This window comes from Pteropus medius, unplaced genomic scaffold (genome assembly GCF_902729225.1).
Source record: "Pteropus medius unplaced genomic scaffold, Ma_sr-lr_union100, whole genome shotgun sequence".
In the NCBI taxonomy this organism is placed as follows: domain Eukaryota; kingdom Metazoa; phylum Chordata; class Mammalia; order Chiroptera; family Pteropodidae; genus Pteropus; species Pteropus medius.
The window spans coordinates 1,643,393-1,663,905 of record NW_024341893.1 but is presented as its reverse complement, the minus strand read 5'-3'; the positions used below and the strand labels follow the sequence as shown (position 1 = coordinate 1,663,905).

At 56.9% G+C, this 20,513-nt stretch overlaps 3 protein-coding genes across 9 annotated transcripts; 2 read left to right on the top strand and 1 right to left on the bottom strand.

Annotated features, from left to right (window-relative positions):
* Positions 1-579: 579 nt before the first annotated feature.
* GGN (gametogenetin) lies at positions 580-5,403 on the bottom strand. Its single transcript, XM_039854992.1, has 4 exons — positions 4,483-5,403; positions 2,199-3,728; positions 1,606-1,953; positions 580-762 (listed from the first exon to the last, which is right to left on the bottom strand). The coding sequence occupies exons 2-4, from the start codon at positions 3,707-3,709 to the stop codon at positions 645-647; spliced, it is 1,977 nt and encodes a 658-aa protein (XP_039710926.1). The 5' UTR covers positions 3,710-3,728; positions 4,483-5,403; the 3' UTR covers positions 580-644.
* SPRED3 (sprouty related EVH1 domain containing 3) lies at positions 5,201-15,013 on the top strand. Its single transcript, XM_039855219.1, has 6 exons — positions 5,201-5,239; positions 5,456-5,551; positions 8,324-8,492; positions 8,589-8,665; positions 10,698-10,844; positions 11,575-15,013. Exons 1-6 carry the CDS (start codon positions 5,201-5,203, stop codon positions 12,232-12,234), a joined length of 1,188 nt encoding a protein of 395 aa, XP_039711153.1. The 3' UTR covers positions 12,235-15,013.
* Positions 15,014-16,650: 1,637 nt separating this feature from the next.
* Positions 16,651-20,465, top strand: FAM98C (family with sequence similarity 98 member C). 7 transcript variants are annotated; one of them, XM_039854965.1, is made up of 8 exons: positions 17,030-17,166; positions 17,275-17,423; positions 17,505-17,639; positions 18,024-18,235; positions 18,499-18,545; positions 18,639-18,896; positions 19,104-19,271; positions 20,118-20,465. In XM_039854965.1, exons 2-8 carry the CDS (start codon positions 17,314-17,316, stop codon positions 20,262-20,264), a joined length of 1,077 nt encoding a protein of 358 aa, XP_039710899.1. In that variant the 5' UTR covers positions 17,030-17,166; positions 17,275-17,313; the 3' UTR covers positions 20,265-20,465. The 7 variants fall into 7 exon arrangements, with proteins under 7 accessions (XP_039710923.1, XP_039710879.1, XP_039710899.1 ...); XM_039854975.1 differs by having other exon boundaries at positions 18,468-18,545; positions 18,639-18,755; XM_039854940.1 differs by having other exon boundaries at positions 18,468-18,545.
* Positions 20,466-20,513: the final 48 nt, after the last annotated feature.

Sequence of the window (20,513 nt, the reverse complement as noted above, 5' to 3'; positions counted from 1 at the left end):
AATGTCCCAATTTTTGAAAGTTTGCAATGAATTAAACCCTTTTTTAAAATGACGTGCAAAGTGAACCCGTTTGTGGTCTACCAGTTTGAGACCTCTGTGGAATGAAAGGCATGGGCAGGCCCTGGTATGGACTTGTTCCGGTTCCCAGCCTTCTTGAGCCAGTGCAGTGACTTATGACCTCCCACACCCCAGTCTGTATTTCCTGCCTTGAAATTCTCACAAAGGTGTTTAAGGCAGAGTCCAATGTGGCTGAGCCATTTTTGGGATTTTCAACAGTCTCCCAGAGTCTCCCAGAGTTTCCCCAGCCATGAAATGGGAATGGTCACTCCTGCTTTCCAGAGTGATTTGTGCTGAACTCTTGAACTTGGTGCCAGATCAGCTCAGAAATGGGGCTAATGGTATTGAGGGGAATGAGACCGTCTCACCCCCAGGGCCAATCAGTCTGGATGCTGGATGAATGGAACATCCATTACTGCTGCTCTACAGTATCCTTACTGTTTCTAGGATGTGCTTGCATGGAGACCTCTGCCCTGCCCCACCCCACCCCTTCAACCCTTAGCAGGTGACTTGATAGGCAGCTAGGCATCTGGATGGTTATTTTATTGTCAAGGAGAGGAAGGCAGAGGCCATTGCGCAGACTGCACTCAGTTGGAATGGGTGGTCTGCAAGTCGTAGTGCTCCAGCCCCACGACCAGGGAGCCGGCCAGCTTGATGGTGGCGACCCAGGGTGGCTCACTCAGGTGGTTTGTGGGTGTGCTCAGCCTAGGGGGAAGGTGGAGTCAGCAGGGCCTGGCTATGTGACCAGGCCCTTATCCCTTTTAGGCTCTACTTGTCCCAGCTGTATAAGAGGCCATGTCTGAATATCCCAGAAGCAGTGTAGGGCAGGCCTGTATTCACTAAATAGGAAAGGGGGCTGAGGGTTGGTAAAAGTGTGACCCCCCCACCCCTAACCCCAGCTGAGCCCCAAGAGGGTCTCCTAGTGACTTAGGGTCCTCAGGAGCCAGGGTCACAGAGATCCTGGTGACTAATCCTGAGATTCAGTTTTGGGGGAGGTGGTAATTGGATGATGCTGTGATCCTCTCCCCTGGATCTGAGGACTCAGGAGTAGTCTCTTGCAGCACAAGGACTGGGGTGTCAGTGCCCTCTGATGGTCAAAACCTTGGGATGCAGAGTCAGAAGTTGCCAAAGGGAGGGGTAGAAGTCTGAGGGGCTAGACCAGGGGCTTCCTTTAGAGGCCTGCATTTATATTCTTTTGGTTCCAGAAAACAGTCATCTCCTCCCTTCTCATCCCTTAAGGGCACCTCCTGGTGCTTTTGGGGACAGTGGGAAGAGGGTCAGGCTAGCTGGAACCAGCTTCCTTTATGGCTCCAGAAAGTAACAAGAGAGCCAGGGGTCAGCTTGGTCTAGATACCAAGAGGCTAGGCCCCTGTGTCTCCCCCACCCCCCACCCAGGGGTTCTGAAGGCTTGGAGCACAGCTGGGCTTGAGATGCAACCAAAGGAAAGGTCAAGGTTCAGCTAGGGTCCGGATGCCAAAGGCCGAATGGGACTATGGGAAAGTCCTAAGAGGGGTATGCTCTCCCCTCCATAAGCCTTACACCCCTCACCAGGCAGACACGTTGCGCGGCAGGCGGCGATGGCGCGGCTGGTGGCGGCAGTAACACTTGCAGGGACAAGAGTTAAGCACCTGGAAGGGTGGCCAGTGGCGTGCCGCACCTGTGTTAACTGTCCCTGCCGGAGGAGTCCCGCCGCCACCACCCCCTCCACTGCCGTTGTCAGTCACAGTAGCTGCAGTCCGTTCGCGGGGACCATCTCCAGGCGTGCCATCCTCACGGGGCGCGCCCCGGGCTGCGCGGAGCCCCTTGTTTCTGCGCGTGCGGGCCTTGATGGGCGCGGGTGCAGGAGCTGATGGCTCGGCCACGGTGGGAGCTGGAGCCGGGGATGGAGCTGGGGCTGCGGCTGCGGTTACGACTGCCGTTGGGGCTACGATTGCGGCTGGGGCCGGGGCCAGGAACGAGGCCGGGGCCGGGGCCGGGGCCGGGTCCGGGGTCAGGTCGAGTACGGGGTCAGGTCGGGATCTGAACCGGGGTCGGGGCCGGGGTCGGGGCCGGGGCCGGGTCGTCAGTCGGGGGCCGGGGTCAGGACAGGGGCAGGGGCAGGGGCCCGGACAGGGGCCGGGACAGGGGCAGGCACCACGGCCTGGTCCGCAGCCAAGGCGAGGGGTGGGGCGGGAGCCGGGGTGGGAGCCAAGGTCGACTCCAAGTGGCCCGGGCCTGGGGTGGGCGAGAGCACGGAGGGCCGCGGCGTTGGCTGGAGCACTGGCGGCTGCGGTGTGGGCGGCGGCGGCGGCGCGGGAGGCGGCGTGGGTGGCGGCGGCGGTGGCAACAACTCCTGTGGCCCCGGAGGCCCGGGGCGCACAGGTTCGCCATTGGCAGGCGCTGGGAAGATGAACATAGGCGGCGCCAGCAGGGAAGGTGCGGGCCTCCGGGGCCCGGGAGCTGAGTGCGCCTGCACTGGCGGAGGCGGTGGGGAGCCCCAGGGCCCAGAGAGCGCGGCCGTGCGCCGTCGGGGCGCCCCGATGCCTCCTCCAGCTCCATTAAAGCGGAAGTGGCGTTCAGGGCCATCGGGAGGACTCACCCAGTCAAATTTGGGCTTTGAGCCTGGGAAGGTGGTGTAGGGTGGCGGCGGAAGGACCCGGGGATGGGACGCAGGCGCCGAGGGGAGTCTAGAACACCCCTCGCCGTCTCCATTACCGCCCCCTGCTTCCTGGGTCCCCCGAGCGACCTCTCCCAGGGGGCGAGCGGCCCCAGGAGTCAGGGGTCCCTGCTTCAGGGCCTCAGCGTAAGAGATGGCGCCCGAGGCAGAGGAGAAGAGTCCACCGCCTCCGCCGCCCCCGAGCGAGGCTTTGGCGGCTAAGGAACTCGACGCTGCCGCAGGGGGCAAAGGGGGCCCCGACTTGAAGGTGACTTTACACAGCAGACTCAGGCCGGACTCCGAGGCCGCAGGCCGGGCCATTTCGCCCTCGCCCGCTTGGGGCGGCGCCCCTCCGCGGGCCCCGCCGGCCGTCTGGCCCTCGCTGCCGCGCCCGACCTGGCTTTCTGTGGGGGTTGCGGCGGATGTGGCCAGAGCAGGACTGATTTTGCGGTCCGGGGGCTGCCGGTCGAAAGGTGGCGGTGGTAGCGGCTTCCGCGGCTCCAAGGGTGGTGGAGTCGGGGATGGGGCCCTTGGGACAGGGTCAGGGTCTTCTTCGGTTAGTTGCCGGGGCGGCGGCGGCAGCGGGTGGAGGCTCGGAGGGTCGCCCTGACCGCGATGGCTTGCCTCCAGCAGACCGCGGATCCGGGGCACCGGAGTGCCCGTGGGTTTTCGCCACTTAGACGGCGCGGGCAGCAGGGTCCCCACGGGGGGCGGGGGTGGTGTGGAGACCGCGGCCGTAGCCGCCTCCTCTGAAGGGGGCGTCACTGGCGAGGGCAGTTCTAAGGTCAGGGGCAGGGGTGAGGGTGAGGTCTGGGGTTCCGGGGGTACCAGGAGTCCCGGGGACGCGAAGCTGCCGGGGAACCAGACGCCCAGCCCGCGAGCCAGGCGCATGGCAGGGGAAGAGGGGGTCACCTCGGGCTCTGCCAGGGTCGTCCGGCGAGAGTCGGAGGAGCGGTCCGAGGCCTGCTCTTTTCGGGAGCCCCCGCCAGCGGACGGCTCCGACTGCACGTTCCCCATTTCTGACGAAGGTCGGGGACTGTGGTCGGAAAAACTTCCGTCAGTCAGTCGACCAGGGATGTGCGGACCCAACGAGGCTGCCTGTTATTGGTCCTACCGGTCGGCACCTGCCCCGTCCCTGTCCTCCAAGATCCACTCAGGCACTGGTCTCTAGCCACATTCGTGTTCCCTGACTCTCGGCGCTCACTCTTTCTTCCCCCCAAGGGCCCACACAGCTCCTGTTCGGACAGAGGTTCCTTCCTCTCAGTGTACTAAAGCTCGGTCCCTAACCCCCTGGCTGATCCCTTAGATCACATCTCTACACTTTGGCCACGTCCCCGGTCTCCGGGCTCCAAGACAGGTCTTGCCAACTTTCCTGTCACTCAGGCCATAACATTTGCGGTTGTGTTCAGTAGCCTAAAAAACCTTACAAGGACTTTTAGGCTTCTCTCTCTGCACTCTAACCCCGCCCCCGCGCTCTGGTCCCGCCCTCGATTGTCAGGGAATCGTGCCTCATCAACACCTCCCCAGGTCTGGCCCCTACTCCACCTAACAAATTCCAGGTGTTCTGGTCATGCTAACTCCTCCTTCAGTTCTCACTTTTAACCCTCCGTTATCTCTCTCTGTCGATCATTTGGGTCCTGCCTTCTCCTCCGACAGCGACAGGTCCTCAGGCCTCGCTGCTAAATTTCTTTTCCCGCTCCAGGTCTACCGTCAGTCCTCAACACTCAGGCCCCACCCCTTCCCCCAAGCTCCGCCCTTAGCTCCTCCTTCGCCCAGAGGTTCCCACTCACCGACTCCTCCTGCCGACCAAAGTTCAGACCGTGGCCCCCTGGGCCAAGGGCAGTACGGGGAACGGCCGTAGCAGAAAATAACCGAAAAGAACGGGGGTGCGGGTGAAGGCAGCTGGGCGAGACAGCGAGGGCGGACCCCGAGATCTAGGCCCCGCCCCCGGGCTCGAGGCCCCGCCCCCCTGTGAGACAGCTCGAGCATAGCCCCTTACGAACCTGGATCTAATACTCGGATGTCTTCTTCCCCTCCCCCAAGCCTTGGCGTTCTACGCCCCACCCTTTTAGGACGTATTCCATAGCTCCTCCCCTTTACAATGCTTCGCCCTTCTCCTTTAGTCCCTCTCTCAAAGCCCCGCCCATTAGGAACACTGCTACGTAGTTCTTCCCTTTTGGGGGTCTCTCTTGCTCCCCACTCCTAAGTCAATTTACTTCTAAACTCCCCCCTTTTAGGGCTCTGCATAACAACTTTTCCCAAAACCCTCTCCTTCCTCGGGTCCTTCCAAAAGGCCCATCCGCGGTGGACCCGCCCCCTCCATGACGCACTCTCGGGTCCGCGCCTTAGATGTCCTCACCCTCTCCTTTCCTGGGCCCTCCGACCTCGCCCACTCGTGAAAGCCCCCTTCTCGCCCCATCCTTTTTCGAACCCGGTGAGGCTTTCAGTCCCTCCCATTTAGAACCCAAAGCGTAGACCTTCACCTCTTTAGAACGCTGGGAAGAGGCTATGAACCTGACCCCTTCCCCACAGCCTCAGGGACCAACGGTGCGAATGGGTGGGAAAGGAGGGAATCCTCTCTGGATCCTGAGAAAATGGGAGCTGGGGGGCTGTTCGCAGGAGCCAGTGCCGGGCTCTAGGACCCAGCGGGCAAGTATGCCCGCCCAGCGCTTACCCCTCCCCCAAGCCGCCCCCTCCCCCTCACCCATCTTCCAGGCTCCCCCTCCCTCCCCCCTCGCCCCGGCTCCCGGTGCCCGTCTCTAGCGCTGCCGGAGCCTGCGAGGGAGCCGGAGCGAACAGGAGGAGGAGGAGGAGGCCACGTCGCCGCCGCTCGGAGCCCGGCCGGAGCCTCCCAGGCAGGTGCCAAGGGGGTGAGAGGGCGGGGGCTGACAGACCGCCTGTCCCGGTGTGGGGGCGGCCAGGGCCGCGCTGCGCCTCCTGCCCACCCGGGCTCCCCTCAGATCCCGGCTGGAAGGACAAGGGGGTGGGGGCCCCTAAACTGCGCGGCAGCCATTTGGGGTACCAGTCTCCATTTGGGGGTCCTGGACTTCCTTGAGGACGCTCCATTCATAAATTTTCGTACTGGACCCCCACCATTGAGGAACTGTGGAGACTACTCCCCCCGGGAAACGTGTGGGGAGCGTGGGGCACCCAGAAATCCTGGCGTCTCATTGCAGCTAGGCCCTGGGGGGTACCCCTGCCCTTTTTCTCTGCTTCACCTGTTGTCGGGAGAGGCGGGCGGACAAAGGAAGCAGTGTCACGTGACTGCTCATTCACAAAATCCCATTCCATTGAGAAAAGGGGGCTGGGGGCGCTGCTGCCGCCCCTTCCCCTACTGAAGGGCGGGAGAAACCCGGCAGCCTGCAGGTGGGGGCAAGGGCTAGAGCTTGTTGCATGGGTCCCTAAGTCTGGGACGCCAGGGTCCCTGCTCTAGGCGGTAGTGAGGGGCTGGACGTTGATCCCTATTACTGGGCGGAGGGCTACGTCCCTGAGCTGGGGGGAGGGGTAAAATGCTTCTGAAGGATGCTGGGGCGGGGAGGTGGAGGAGGAGAGATCAACACTCTCCCCCACCCTCCCACCCCCGCTGCCAATCTCTCTCCTTTGCCTTCTTTAGGCTGGGGCCTGAGGGAGCAGGCTTGATTTTTTGTGAATGAAATGCTCTCTGGATGTGTCTGGGTCGCCGGTTTCTGGCTTCCTCTGCTTCCATCTCCCTTTGGGCCTCTCTCTGGCCATTTCTGTTTCTCTCCCTGGTCCCTGACCATCTCCCGTTGCTGGGTGACTCAGTGAGCTTTACATCCGGTCTCATTCATAAATCCGGGAAGGAGTGGGGGAAGAGAGCCTGGGTTTCTCATCCAGCCTGTGGCCTGGACGGCAGGGTGCAGAGGCAGTGTAGGGGGGCCGGGAGCTGAGTTGATGGGCTCTGAGAAAATACATATGCGCAAGCACCCAGCTGTGAGGGGGAACGATGGGTGGGGCTGCGGGTATGGGAAGGGAGAAGGAGACGGGGTTGATAGGGGATGAGCAGGAGGGGGAAGGGAAGTGGAAGACTGAAACTGCAGTGTGGATGGGAAAGATGGGGAGAGGGAGGAAAGGTGGGTGTGGAAGAGGTAGGCATGGGAGAAAAGAAATGGCATGAGGAAGAAAGAAGCCATGCTGGAAGAAGGTAGGCATGGGGAGAGAAGGTGGGTATGGGGGAGAAGGTGGAAATAGAAGGGAAGGTGAATATTAGTGGCAAAGGGTGCAGTGGATCCAGATGTGAGAGACAAAGAGGGGAGATGGGGGTTGGAGGGACATTGAACGGGAGAGCAGAAGTCACTGACTGTGTTGTCCCTCTCTCCCCACCTCCAGGTACATGGTTCGGGTCCGAGCTGTGGTGATGGCCCGAGATGACTCCAGGCTGGCTGCCGTGGGGGCGGGGCCCCAGCCGGGGTGAGCCGATGTCGGGGTCCGGAGGGGGCCAGGCCTCGAGGGGCCCACCAGGCACCACGGTCATCCACGCAAAGAGCCCTGGACCAGAGCGAGCCAACAATGAGCAGGGTGGGGCCTGTATAGGGGAATGGGGCTGGGAGTGCAGAGGTGAGGTTAGGTCATCTTCAAGCCTGGGAATCAAACTGGGGTGTGGGATGGAGTTTGGAAGTATCTGTCCTATGGATAGGAGTTGGGAGTTTCGGGAATATTTGGGGTATTAAACAGGTCCTGTCTACTGCTGTCGCCTGCTGGACTATCACAGCAGCCTCCTCACTGCTCTCCTTGCCCTGCTCCCTCCCCCACTTCAGTGTGTTCCAGCGGGGCCCTGCTAACACCTGACTCAGATCATATCCCTCTTCCGCTCAGAACCCTCCTGTGGCTCCATCTTGCTCAGAAATCCTCACCACGAGGGCCTACACCACTGGCCCCAGTCTGCCCTAAGTATATGAAGTCATTTGGCAGGGGACCATCTGGAAATGTCAAATAGGGTTTACAGTCCTATATGTGGGTTCAGCAGGAATATTCTGGGCTGTGTGGCACGAGCTGGAAGGACAGTGCTCAAGTTTCAGGCAGGGGTCTAGTAGAAAGATTTCGATGGTTTGCAAAAGCTTGGTTGCATTTCAGAACAGGGGTCTGAAGGAACAATGCTGGGGATTTGAAGTGGCGTGAAGGAGCGTAGTGACGTTGGGCAAGGATGTGAGGGAACATCTAGCATGTGAACGGAAATCCGTGGGAGTTTGATGAGAATGTTTGAGGTAGTGTTTTGGGAGATTATTGGAGCATCAGAAGGGAATTAATAGTAATATGTTGAGGTGTTCAATAAAGTTTTGGAAATACTATTGAGTTAGAAGGGAGGATATTGGATTATCAGAAGGGGACTAATTTTTTGAGGCATTCAATAAAATCTGGGATTCCTATTGGAATATCAGAGGGGAGTATTGAAAATGTAGAGATCAAAGGGTTTGGGGGAAATATTGGAGTATCAGAGGTGTGTTCAATAAAATGGAGGAGTGGCATTGGGGTGTTGATCAAGATTCCAGGCTACACCTAGGACTGAGAAATGAAGCTTGGGGTGCTGGGGTCTGCAGAGAGGCTAGAAGCGGAGGGGAAGTTCCAGGCATGGCTGGATGGGAGTATCTGACCTGGCTCCTTTTTGCCCCTCAGACCACCTTGGAGTGTACTCTGAAGCCAGGCTTGGTTTACAACAAGGTGAACCCCATCTTCCATCACTGGAGCCTGGGAGACTGCAAGTTTGGGCTGACGTTTCAGAGTCCTGCAGAGGCTGATGAGTTCCAGAAGAGCCTGCTGGCTGCACTGGCGGCGCTGGGTAGAGGTGAGCGGCGTACGTGGTGGGCACTGAGGGTCGGAGTGGAGGGTGGGGGAAGCTGGGGCCCAGGGAACTCACTTTCTGCCTTTCTCCCTGCCCCAGGCTCACTCACTCCCTCCTCCTCTTCCTCCTCCTCCTCCCCTTCCCAGGACACCGCAGAGACTCCCTGCCCTCTGACGGTGAGTCTCGAGGACCAGCTCTGCTGGGAGGCCAGGGGGGGTTTCTATTCCACGAACAATTCTTGAGCACCTACTGTGTATCAGGCACCATGCCACATGCTGGAGACAGAAATTTGGGCCCAAACTATCACTATCGATTCAATCCCAGAACAGTTTCTGTTCTGTCATGATAGAACACGTTCATACACTCATTCAAGGGTATTTATCGAGCACCTTCAGTAAATAATGTTTTAGGCACTGGGGATACATCAGTGAACAAAACAAAGTCCCTTTCCTCATGGAGCTTCTCTTCCGGTGTATAGAGGCAGAAAATTTAAAAAAAAAAAAGGAAAAAGAAAAAGAAAGTAAACTATAAAAATAAATATTAAAAGTAAATGGATGAACACATTACTTTAGTGACTCGGCACAAACCTTGGAGTCGTCCTTGACTCCTCTCTTGTTTTTAATGCCCCTCATGTAATCTGCCAGTAAATAATATGCTCCACTTTCAAAATGATCAGACTACCTCCAACCTGGTACTGCCCAGCCTCATCCTCCAACTGGACTATCTCATCAGCTTCTCACTGTCAACTGCCCTTCACCCCCCATCCCTACTGTCAGTTCCCCACACACAGCCAGAGGGACCCTATTGACACTGAAGTCAGATCGTAGCCATACACCAGTCAGAACCCTCCCAGGGCTCCATCTCACTCAGGATAAAGGGCAGAGTCCTTACAGTGGCACATAAGATCCCACACCATCTGGTCCCCTCTTATTCTCCCTCTTGCTCACTCTGCTGCAGCCACACTGGCCTCCTTGCTGTTATTCTAAAGGGCAGGCACATTCCTGTCTCAGTCTTTGCACTGGCTGGTCCTTCTGTCTTGGAACACTCATCCTAAATTTCCACATGGCTCATTCTCTTATGTCCTTCAGGGCTTACACACACGTCACCTTCTCAGTGAGGCCTTCCCTGAGGAACTTGTTTAAAATTGCAATCTCCTGATGTTCTTTATTGTGTTCTAATTTTTTCCCAGTTTCTAAGATATTTTCCTTATTTTCTTTACCAATAGATAATTTTCTTATCTGTTAGTTTACTGTCATTCTCCCATGCTAGAGTGTCAGCTCCAGGAGGGCAAGGATCTTTTGTCGCTTTCTTGCTGATCTCCAAGGCTTAAAACAGGGCCTGGTATACAGTAAGTGTTTAGTAAAGATGTGTTGAATAAATTTATTGAATCAATAAATGTACAGAATGTTTCATGCGATTTGGCACTTGCTGGGAACAGTGGGAATTGCTTGAGAACACTGGGGAGGAAGGAAACTGATACCCTTGACAGAAAATGGGGACTCCCAGGGTAATGGGAGATGCAGGTGGGTCTACAAAAGTCACATAGACACTTCTCAATTATTGAGTGTTTACTCAGGAAAGATTCTGTGCCTTTCAAGCTCCGTCTCACATCCTCACAATGGCCTCTGTGAGCCTGGCGTGTCGTGGGTGCTCAGCGGATGGGTATTGGAGATAGTAAATGCTTGAGGTAGAATGATTCCCAGGTGACAGAAAGGAAACCGAGGGTCCGAGAAGTGATGTTTCAGCTTGTACAGGACAGAGTTTAGTCTAGATGGGAAGGAATGCATTCCAGGTGAGTGGAACTGCCCCAGAAAGGTGTGGTGGGAATGAGGCAGGAAGGCAGCTGTCTGGCCGAGGGAGCAGGTTTCTGAGAAAGAAGGATGATTTGACATCCCTGTAGGTTGGTGAGCCGAGCAGATAAGAGCATGGGCAGCTCTTCCCAGACTTCAAGCATGTGGCATGCCCTTTACAGTGAGGCCTAACCACAGCCTTATGAATAGACATAATTATGATCCCCATCTTACAGAGGAGGAAACTAAACCTCAGAGAGATGAGCTCACTTGCCGGAGGTCACACAACCAGTCAGTGGCAGAGCCAGGTCTTGAACCGGGGCCTGCTGCTGCAGAGCCCCCGCTGGCAATGGGAGGGGGCCTGTGTGGAGGGCAGCGGCTGTGCGGGTTTGGCTCTGAGGCCACCAATCTCCCCCAGTCCCACGTGGACAGCGACTCCTCCTCCAGTCACAGCCGCCAGGAGACGCCTCCCACCGCCTCGGTGGCGGCCCCCATCATCACCGTGGAGTCAGCTTCTGGCTTCGGGCCGGCCACACCTCCCCAGCGCCACTGCTCCTCCACTCAGGTGCGCCTTCGTGGGTGGGTCTGGGTGCTGGGGTCCGGAAGTGGGCAGGAGCTGAGGCTGCAGAGGGGCGAGGAACCACAAGCAGATCCTAGGGGATGACTGACCTGAGCCAAGGGGGTGAGGGCAGTGGAGCTTGCAGGCCTGGGTTCCTGGGAGGGGAAGTTGGGGGAGGGCTCCCCATGTTCCTGCACTCTTGGAGATTTTGGAAAGTTCTGAATTCCAGAGTGGTTGGGGGACGACTTGGACAAATGAATTCTTCCAGTATATTAGGGGGTTGCTGGTACTAAAGGAAAGGATTCTTTAGGTCGTTTAATTCATGGAGTTGGGAGGTGCGCCCAGAATCCAAGGGGTTAAAGGGACCTGGGGACTGGACTCCTTCATCCCAGAGGAGGAGATGACTGGGGTCCAGAACGCCTGGATCTGAGCATAGAAGGGGCTAGGGGCTGAGACTCCTGACTCTTGAGAGAGGATAGGACTGGGAGCCTGCACTGGGTTCTTAAGGTGTGGGCTTGGTGCCGGGATTCTTCTGTCTGTCGCCTAGATTTCCTCTGTCCCCCGGGAGAGGAGGGCTGGGGCCTTGGACTTCCCAGGACAGGATGCTCAGATGAATGAAGCCGGTGGCGGAGTCTGGATTTTGGGGTCTTCTGAGACTGGGATGGATTGGGGTTGCGGCGGGATGTGAGGGATCACAGACCCCGCTAACCGGTTCTCCTGTCCCTTCGTCCCGCAGAGCTATCCTCCGCTCCTTCCATTCACGGGAATTCCAGAGCCCTCAGAGCCGCTGGCCGGGGCAGGGGGCCTGGGCTGGGGCGGCCGCGGCTATGAGGATTACCGGCGCGCCGGGCCACCCGCACCCCTCGCCCTGTCCACCTGCGTCGTGCGCTTCGCCAAGACCGGCACATTGAGGGGAGCCGCCCTGGGGCCCCCCACTGCCCTACCCGCCCCTCTCACCCAGGCTGCACCCCCGGCACCCCCAGCTCGCCCACCCCCGGGTCCAACCCCCGCGCCAGCCAAGGCCTCCCCGGAGGCGGAGGAGGCAGCGCGTTGCGTGCACTGCCGCGCGCTCTTCCGCCGCAGAGCAGACGGGCGTGGTGGCCGCTGCGCTGAGGCCCCGGACCCTGGTCGCCTGCTGGTGCGCCGCCTTAGCTGCCTGTGGTGCGCCGAGAGCTTGCTCTACCACTGCCTGTCGGACGCCGAAGGGGACTTCTCGGACCCGTGCGCTTGTGAGCCAGGCCACCCGCGCCCCGCTGCACGCTGGGCCGCGCTGGCTGCTCTTTCTCTGGCAGTGCCCTGCCTCTGCTGCTATGCGCCCCTGCGCGCCTGCCACTGGGTCGCGGCGCGATGCGGCTGTGCTGGCTGCGGGGGCCGCCACGAGGAGGCAGCGCGGTGAGGACGGCCTAGCGGGTCCAGTCCCCAGACCAAGGACCCAAAATTGACGGTTCAGGACCCCGGACTCCATTCCGATCCCAAATCTAGGCACACCCGGAACTTGGACCTTGAGTTTGGATTGAGAGACCCCAGATCTGGAACCTGGACCCCAAATCTAGGACTGAGAGACCCCATACACAGTTTCATTGGGATGTCTGTCCAAGAGGTCTCAGGCGTCCTGAGTTCTGGCATCCCCATCCTGCACCCTTCTCCCCGACCCCTGGCGTAAACTGAGGAGACTCCAGGCATTCATTCCTAGGCTCCATGCCTCACGCAGGCCTAGGGGCACAGGGACCCTGACAAACGCAGGGTCTGAGCAAACCCCCAGATCACTGTCCCACAGGCAAGAGTTGCCAGTATCTGAATCTGCCTATATACAGTTACTCCCAGATCTTGAAACCACAGGACCCAGATCATCCCCGAATGGTCCCTGAATGATCACCTAAAACCTGGGGCACCCATATCTGAGATGTTCTCGTAGCCCCAGGACCCCTGAAACACCAAGCCCTCTTAAGATGCCCTGAGTCCTTACACGTGTTCTGACAGATGTTCTCTGACCAAAATGACAGGAGACCCAACTTAGAGCATGGCTCCCCTCCCCCCGAAATCCAGATGTCAGACTCCAAGACACTCCTGGAGCTAGAGATCAAAGACCTCTATGAACCCCTCCCCCACCCAGTGTTCCCCAAGGCTTTGGATCTCGTATGTAGGACTCTGAAGTTCCTAGTACCCCCAGATGGAGGACTAAAGGCCACCAACACCTCAGGCCCCAAGACACTGGTCCCAAGTCCTCAGCCCTCTTCGACTTGGATTTCAAGCCCCAGAATGTCCCGGAATATTTGGCTTCTTTGTACCCCCAGATCCCCAATCCCCTAAAGCCCAGCTCCCAGAAGATGGCATGTTCATGACAACTCGGACCTCTGACTCCTTGGCCCCTACCCGATTGACCCCCAAGGTGCTTTAAGAGCACTGGATCCAAGACCCCAAGGTGCCATTGACCTTCCAAATTTATGGCTCAAGCCACTACAACATTGGGATTATCCCTGAGCCAAGACCTTGGTCCCTCTATACCAGAGACAGATCCGAGGTACCCCAGGACCCTAGCACCTTCGCATCAGATTTCTTGGGAAATCTGTAGCCTGATAATCCCTGAGACCTGCAGCCCCTTGAATCCTGCTGTCCGTAGGCTTCACTGAGACTCCAAAGTCCCAGACTCTGAAATTCTATTTCCAAGGGCCCTGGCCTAAGCCCCCAGCATCCCATAGAACCACCCCTTTACCCTAGGAGAGAGAGAGAAAAAAAAAAAAAAACCGTTTTGAGCTCATGTTCCTGGATTCCAGGACCACCATGAGCTCCCCAACTCCCATCTCTAGGACCCAGCATTGCCATAGATGATTGTGCAGGCTGTTTACAAGGCAAAGGCACATGGCCTAGGTGGTGAGTGGGGTTAGAATCCACATCACACTCTGCTGGCCACACTGCCTTCAGAGAAAGGTGTGCCTTTTTCTAAGTTACACAAAAGCACCTTTTGGGACAGCTAGGCTCTGCTGGTGTGCTTGTGAGTGCGCTCCCTCCTCCCTTACCTCTCCCTCTCTCCAGACTGCGGACTCTCCCCAAGCCCAACCTTGAGCCCTAGCCCTGATTCGAGCTTTTATGTTCCGCCCTCCATTAATCCCTTCTCTTCCATCTCAGAGGTGGGGATTGCTTCAGAAAGTTTGAAAGCCTGTTTCATGGCCCCCAGGCCCCCTTTGGGGGAAGGTGGGTGCCACGGTCTCTTTCCCCTTTGTAGACTGGGACTTCAGGGTACCTCAAATCTGATGACCTGAATAGGGGGGGTCAAGGTCTTGGAGCAAGACGATCTCAATGTCATATGGGCTTAGGACCTGCATCTGGTCCCAAGCATCTGGAAATATGCACTTATCTTTATTACCCAGACACGGATGGCCTTGTGGGGGTTCAAGGGATAGGTCAAGGGGGCCAGAGGGATAGAGCCTTCTGTCACTTCCTTTAAATTAACTATTTATTTCATCCGGAACCTGTGAGATTCAACTCTCCCAACCAGACTCTGGGATGAGTGAGAGAAAAGGGGGTGTCCCTCCCATCCCCACTCTGCCCAGCTCTCATCACTGTCAGACCCACCAGAGCTGAGGGCAGAGGGACTGGGGGCTGGGGCAACTTGGTTCCCCATCCCCCTCTCTGTGCCTCGGTCTCCTCCCTTCCGTGGTGGGCAGGGGGGAAACTCCATTCTTAACCTACCTCGTTTTGGGGAGGGGCGGGACGGGGGACCAGAGTGCTGTAAGGTGCTGCGGGATCTGCGGACCAAGTGGTGGGAGCCGGGGGAAGGTTCCTCCGGCTCCCACCTCCCAGCACCGCCTCTTCCAGGTCTCCCAGTCTTGCTCCCTGCTTATTACCCACCTCTGATCCATGAATTATCTCTATCACCCCCAAATCAGGGGTGTATGGAGGGCTGATGCTGGGAGCCAGGAAGACAGACCCTGGTACCTCCAGGCCCAATTTCCCAGCTGCTTGCCCCTCGGATTGGATGCTTGGCCCCCAGACTTGGGGGAGGCACCCCAATATTTATCTTCCTGATCTTGATTCCAAGCCAGTCTGTGACCTCAATATTGTTATTGTCAATGCAGGCAGAAGTGGTGGGGGAGGATGGGGGCCAAAGACCCAGCCTTGTCATCGAGGGAGGGGACATGATATCCTCTCCAAGAAATATCTGTGACAAAGTCTCAGCCTGTATTCTTTATTTGCATCGATGTGCCCCCTCCACTCACCTTCCTGAACCACCAAACAAATCTATCCAATGTTCCTTTCTTCATCCTTTACTCCCAAGCAGACCCTCCAGCTAAGTTTCATACAGTCAGTCACTCAAATACATAATTGAACATCCATTGTATGTCAAACCCTGTTCCAGGCTCTGGGGATAAAGCAGTAAACAGACAAAACTTATTTCCCACAAGGAGCTTATGAACTTTATAGTGAGAGAGATGAAGGACGTTAGAAATGACATGAACTGTAGCGAAAAAGTGCAGATGGGGGATGTTAATTTTAGCCAGGGTGGTCAAATTTGGTCTCACTAAAGAACAACTGAATAGAGCCCTGAGGGAGGTGAGGGAGTCCAGTGGACGTCTCCAGGAAGAGCAGGTAAAGGGAACTGTGAGTGCAAGGCCCTGGGGGAGGAGCATATCCGGTTAGTCTGAGGGACATTAAGGGAGCTCAAGTGTCTGGAGGGGAGGAAGCAAGAAAGAAAGTACTTAGGAGATGAGAGCAGAGGTGACAGGACAGATCTGTAGGGACTTGCAAACCATTACATGGACTTTGGTGTTCACTCGAGTGAAATGAAGCTACAGGAAGGCTCCAAGTATGGGAAGGATGTTACCTGACTCAGGTGTTCACAGGTTCCCTCTGGCTGCCTGTTAAATGGGGAATAGACACGGGGTGGGGCGGCGAGGAGACAAGAAAAAGACCATTGCGATGGTCCACGGGGAGACAATGGTGCACAGGACCAGGGTGAGAGAAGTGGAGGCGGGGAGAGGTGGGCAGATACTAGCTCCATTTTGAAGGTGGAGTTCACAAATTTAGATATTGGGTTCAAGATAAAGAGAAAAGTCAAGGTTATGATTCCAAGGTTTGGGCCTAAGCAATTTTGTTTCATCATGGCCTCCTGAGTACCCAGCCTTGGGGTAGACAAGACTAAGGGTAGGCTCTGCCCCTGAGGAGGAAATTATGGCTTTTGTTGTTCTCTGAGGCTCAATGCCTAGGCTACTCCTGCTCCCTGCAGAATTATCTATGAACTACTGGAGACCAGGATATGTCAGGAAGAGATTAAATCTGGAACAATAATTTTAACAACAGAACAGTAGCAGTAAAATAACAGTAGTAGCAAGTTAAAAGTATAGACTTTGGAATGAGATCTGGCTTTGAGTCCTGGCACCACCCGTGCATTCACTGTGACTAATCTTCTCTGTACTTTAGTTTTCTCCTGTCAGATGGGGTAAGGTACTAAGCCCAGTGGCACACAGGAAATGCTCAATACATTTGTTATTCTTAATTGAGTGCCTCCTATGTGTCTACTAAGCACTTACTCTAATCCTCACAACTCTAAGAGGTAAGTACTATTATTATCCCCATTATAGGATAGGAAGCAATTTGGCAGGGACACAGGTGGTGAGCGATAGAGTCAAACCCTTACTGGTCTGACTCCTAGGGTGCAATCTTTTAATCACGGTGGTATATTGCACCTGCTCTCTCTCTCCAAGACCTGGGGAGGCAGAGGGGTTAAGGCCCAAAGGGTGCATGGTGATCAATGAGGAGGGCCTCTGTTGGGGGGGTGCGGTGAGGGGTAAACTGGGTTTTCTGAGTCCCTGACGGAGTTCCAGCCTTGAGTAAGAAAGAAGGAAACAAGTTTCTGGATTTGGAGCAGAGCTGGGAGATCAACACTTGGTTTAGGATGCTTTAAGAGCAGAGGGCATTTGAGGGAGGCTGAGGAAAACAAAACCGACGGTGCTGCTACGTCGCAGCAGCAGCGATACCCGCTGTCCTGTTGCGACAGCGGGGAACCTGAACGCACGCTCTGGATGCACAGTACCAGACGAATTTCCTGAGCCCTGACTGGTTACCAGAAGGGCGATGCTCTAAGTTTCGGCGTGGGCGTTACGGAGGCGGGTTCTAGCTCCTCCTGCACCAATGGTATTCCCAAAGGTCCTTCTCAAGAAGCTATTGGTCGGTTATGCTACTTGGACCGAACGCGCAGGCTACTCTTGGGGCGGGGCCTCCCTCTGGCCCGCAGGGGGCGCTCCGCTGGCCGAGGAGACGCTTTCATGGAGGGGGCGAAGGCCGAGGCGCAGGAGGGGGCCGCTGTGGCCCGGGACCTGCTGGCCTTGGGGTAAGGGGTACAGGGTGTGCCAGGCGGTGTGCAGGAAAGGACAGGTTTGTCCTCATAAATTCTTACGGATTTCCCCCGACCCCTCCCGCTGCTTCGACCTCGCCGCAGGTATGAGGGCTTCCCGGTGGTGGCGGCGCTGGGCCCCTCATGCCTAGACTTCAGGGCGCTGTGCGCTCAGCTTGCGGCGGAGCTGGCGTCTCTGGGAGCCCTGGAGCGAGAGAAAGAGGAGGTCGCGGAGGCGCTGAGCGCCGGCGACGGTACGCGTGGGGCGGAAGGCCTGGAGGGGTGGAGTCCGGGTGGCGCCGCCGCCGCGCCCTGACGCGTCTCGCCTCCCGCAGGCCCCGGCGCCGAGGAGGAATTCCTACGACAGTTGCCCGGCCTGCTGCGAGGACTGCACTGCCCGGACCGCGCGCTTTGCAGCGGAGACTGCGCGGCCGCGCTGCGGGAGCCGGGCGCGTGCCTGCGCCTGCTGCGTGAGCCCGGGGCGGGGCCCGGGATGCGGAAGTGGGCGAGGCTTCAGCATCTAAAACGAGTGGGCTCAGCACAGTGAGGTGGAGCCAGCGTTTCCCGAGGGGGCGTGGTCAGAATGTTGAGGCGGACGATGTGGGTGGGGTTAGAATTTGATGCGAGGGTTTTGAAGCTCAAGTGGATTGGGTTAAGATGGAGCCCGGCACGTGGTTCTCAAGTGGGCGGGGTTTGAAGTCTGAGGAGTAGAGCATGCTCTGGAGATGGAGATAGAGCCAGGGTTCTAGGTGGGCGGGACTAGAAAGAGCTTTTAAAGCCGCAGGAGCTCTTTGACCCTCCTGGGTAGGTTGGCAGCCCTCCTTGATTGCACCGCTCTCTTTCTCTACTCTTAGGCTTTCTCTGTACGGAGCTCCAGGCTGCCCGCCTCCTCCTCCTGCTCCCCCAGCTGGATCCCAGTCCAGCGGCACCACCGCCGGGTGGGGAAGGGGCAGAGGAGGGAGCTGGCATGGTCCAGGAACTGGTTCTTACCCTCCAAGCTCTAGGGCTGCCCAGACCCCCGCTGGCGACCCCTGCCAGCCAGCTGCTGCGGGAGTTGCATGCCAAGGTAGAGAGCGGGAGTCCTCTCTGTGCCCGGGCCACCCCACCTTCCTTGTAGGGGGAGAGCCCTCTCTCCAAAAGCGGCTCTGGGAGGAGTGCCCCAGCCACTGCTGTTTTCTAGAGCTGTGACCACCATTCTTAATCCCATGGACTTGGGTCCTCAGGGCTGTGGGGAACTGGGGTCCACAGAGGGTCCTTACAGTTTCTGCCCGGTAGCCTTAGACTCCTTCTCTCATCAGATCTCAGAGCTTCTGCCTTCCCTGCCACCAGGGTCCCTGCAGCCCCTCCTCAGCTACCCGCTGGACGCACCCAGATGGGTAAGACTGCGTATGGCTGTATGTGAACAATGTTCTCATCCAGAGATGGGAGTGAGGGGGGTACCCCTGGCATGACCAGGACCTTTTTCCCAGGAAATGTTGGAGCATCTCTGCCAAAGCCTGCAAAGTCAGTACTATAGCCGCCGCTGCCTCCTCCTCAAGCGTCTGGACCTCACGACATCTGCTTTCCACTGGAGTGATCGCGCAGAGGTGTGGGCAAAGGATTCTGGCAGGAGCAGAGAGACCCAGTGGTGGGAGCTGCAGCTGCAGGGAGGAGGAACGAAGTCCAAGAGTATTAAATATTACCCTCCTGCAAGTTCTGAGGCCCAAGACATTGTAGGATCTTGTGAGGTTTGCAGCTCTAGCATCTCAGGGCCTCCAGGGCATTCTAGAATTCCCAGCTCTGCTTTGAGAGTATTTTCAGAGCTATACCCCTTATTTAGAGATGTGGGAAGCGAGGCCCTGAGTGGGAAAGAGAAGCTTCCAAAATGAGAGATCACACCTGGATTGGTTCTTGAGCACCTTCTCCATGTCCTCCCCCACCACCACCACCTCCAGGCCCAAGGGGAGGCCATGAAGGCAGTGCTGACCCCAATTCGAGAGGCTCTGACCCCAGAATCGGATGTCTCCATCGCGCACGTCCTGGCTGCCCGAGCTGACCTGTCTCGACTTGTCCCAGCTACAAGCAAGGCTACCCGCCAAGGGACCTGCTGTGCCATCAATAAGGTGGGCACCTCGGCGTGGAGAAGGGCCCCAGCATCCTTGGCCTTCAACTGGCCTTTGAGCCTCTGCCCTGGCCCAGCTTTCTCCTCTCCTGCCTGAGTTCCTGGCCTCTGGCCTCATCACCTCTAATCCACCTTCTCCACATGGAAGTTAAAAGGATATTTCTAACTCAGAAATCTGACCATGTCCCTCCCTAGCTCAGAACCCTCCTAGGGCTCTCCAGTGCCTTCAAAACAAAGTCCAACCTAGCCCCTGCCTACCTCTCCAGCTTATAGCTTAAAATCCTCTCCCACCACGTCACCCTGTCTATTTTTAGCCATTTTAAAAGCAGAAGTACCCTGTTTAAATGATTACGTATTTAGCCTCATACCTCTCTTTAAATAGTCTTATACTTACATAAATGAATATTAGGGACTACAATCTAGCACAGCAAAGAATGAGGGAAAATTTAAGGAAAAAAGTGATTCGCTTTAAGGAAATATAGTAAGTAAATAATATAGGTGATGGACAAATGATGGATATTTAGGGAAAAAACACTGGTTTGCTGGAAATGTTATACGAAGCCCCAGCTGTGAAATAGGCAAAAGTCGATGTGTCTTTGTTAACATTGGTGGTGACCTGGACCTCTCCCATTACTTTTCCCTTTTATTTCTCTCTTGCTGAGGCCCCTGGAACCCGGTGTGAAGGCTCCAGGCCTGTATCTTCCACCAGTCCAGCCTTCCCGCCCCTACTGTACCAAAGAGTCAACATCTGCTCTTGCTTTTTCAACTTCATGCTGTTCCTTGGCTCTCTGGCCTTCTTGTCCAAGGTATTTTCCTTCTCTGAAACTCAAGTCTAATCAACTCTCAGGTGCTCATGGGCAACGTGCCAGACCGAGGGGGCCGCCCAGATGAGCTGGAGGCTCCCATGCCCAGCTGGCAGAGCAGAAGAGAGGACGGAGGTGGGCAGAAGGCAGGCCACCAGCGCTGGGTTCGCAAGAAGAAGAAGAAGAAGTAAAGGAGGACCAGTGTTTGGGGCGGGGTCCTCTGTGAGATGCCGATGCCATTGATAATCTCTTGGGAGTCAGTCTGAAGGTTTCTCTTGGCACCTGACACTCAGGCCCCACATCCTCTGTTCCTGAGGCCCCAAATGTCTTCTCCTATCCACCACTCAACACCAAGGACCGTGTTCTCCAGAAAATAAATTTAATTTGTGACAGCTGTAGGACCTATCTCTGTGGGGGCCAGGTCAGGGGTCCTCAGGTTT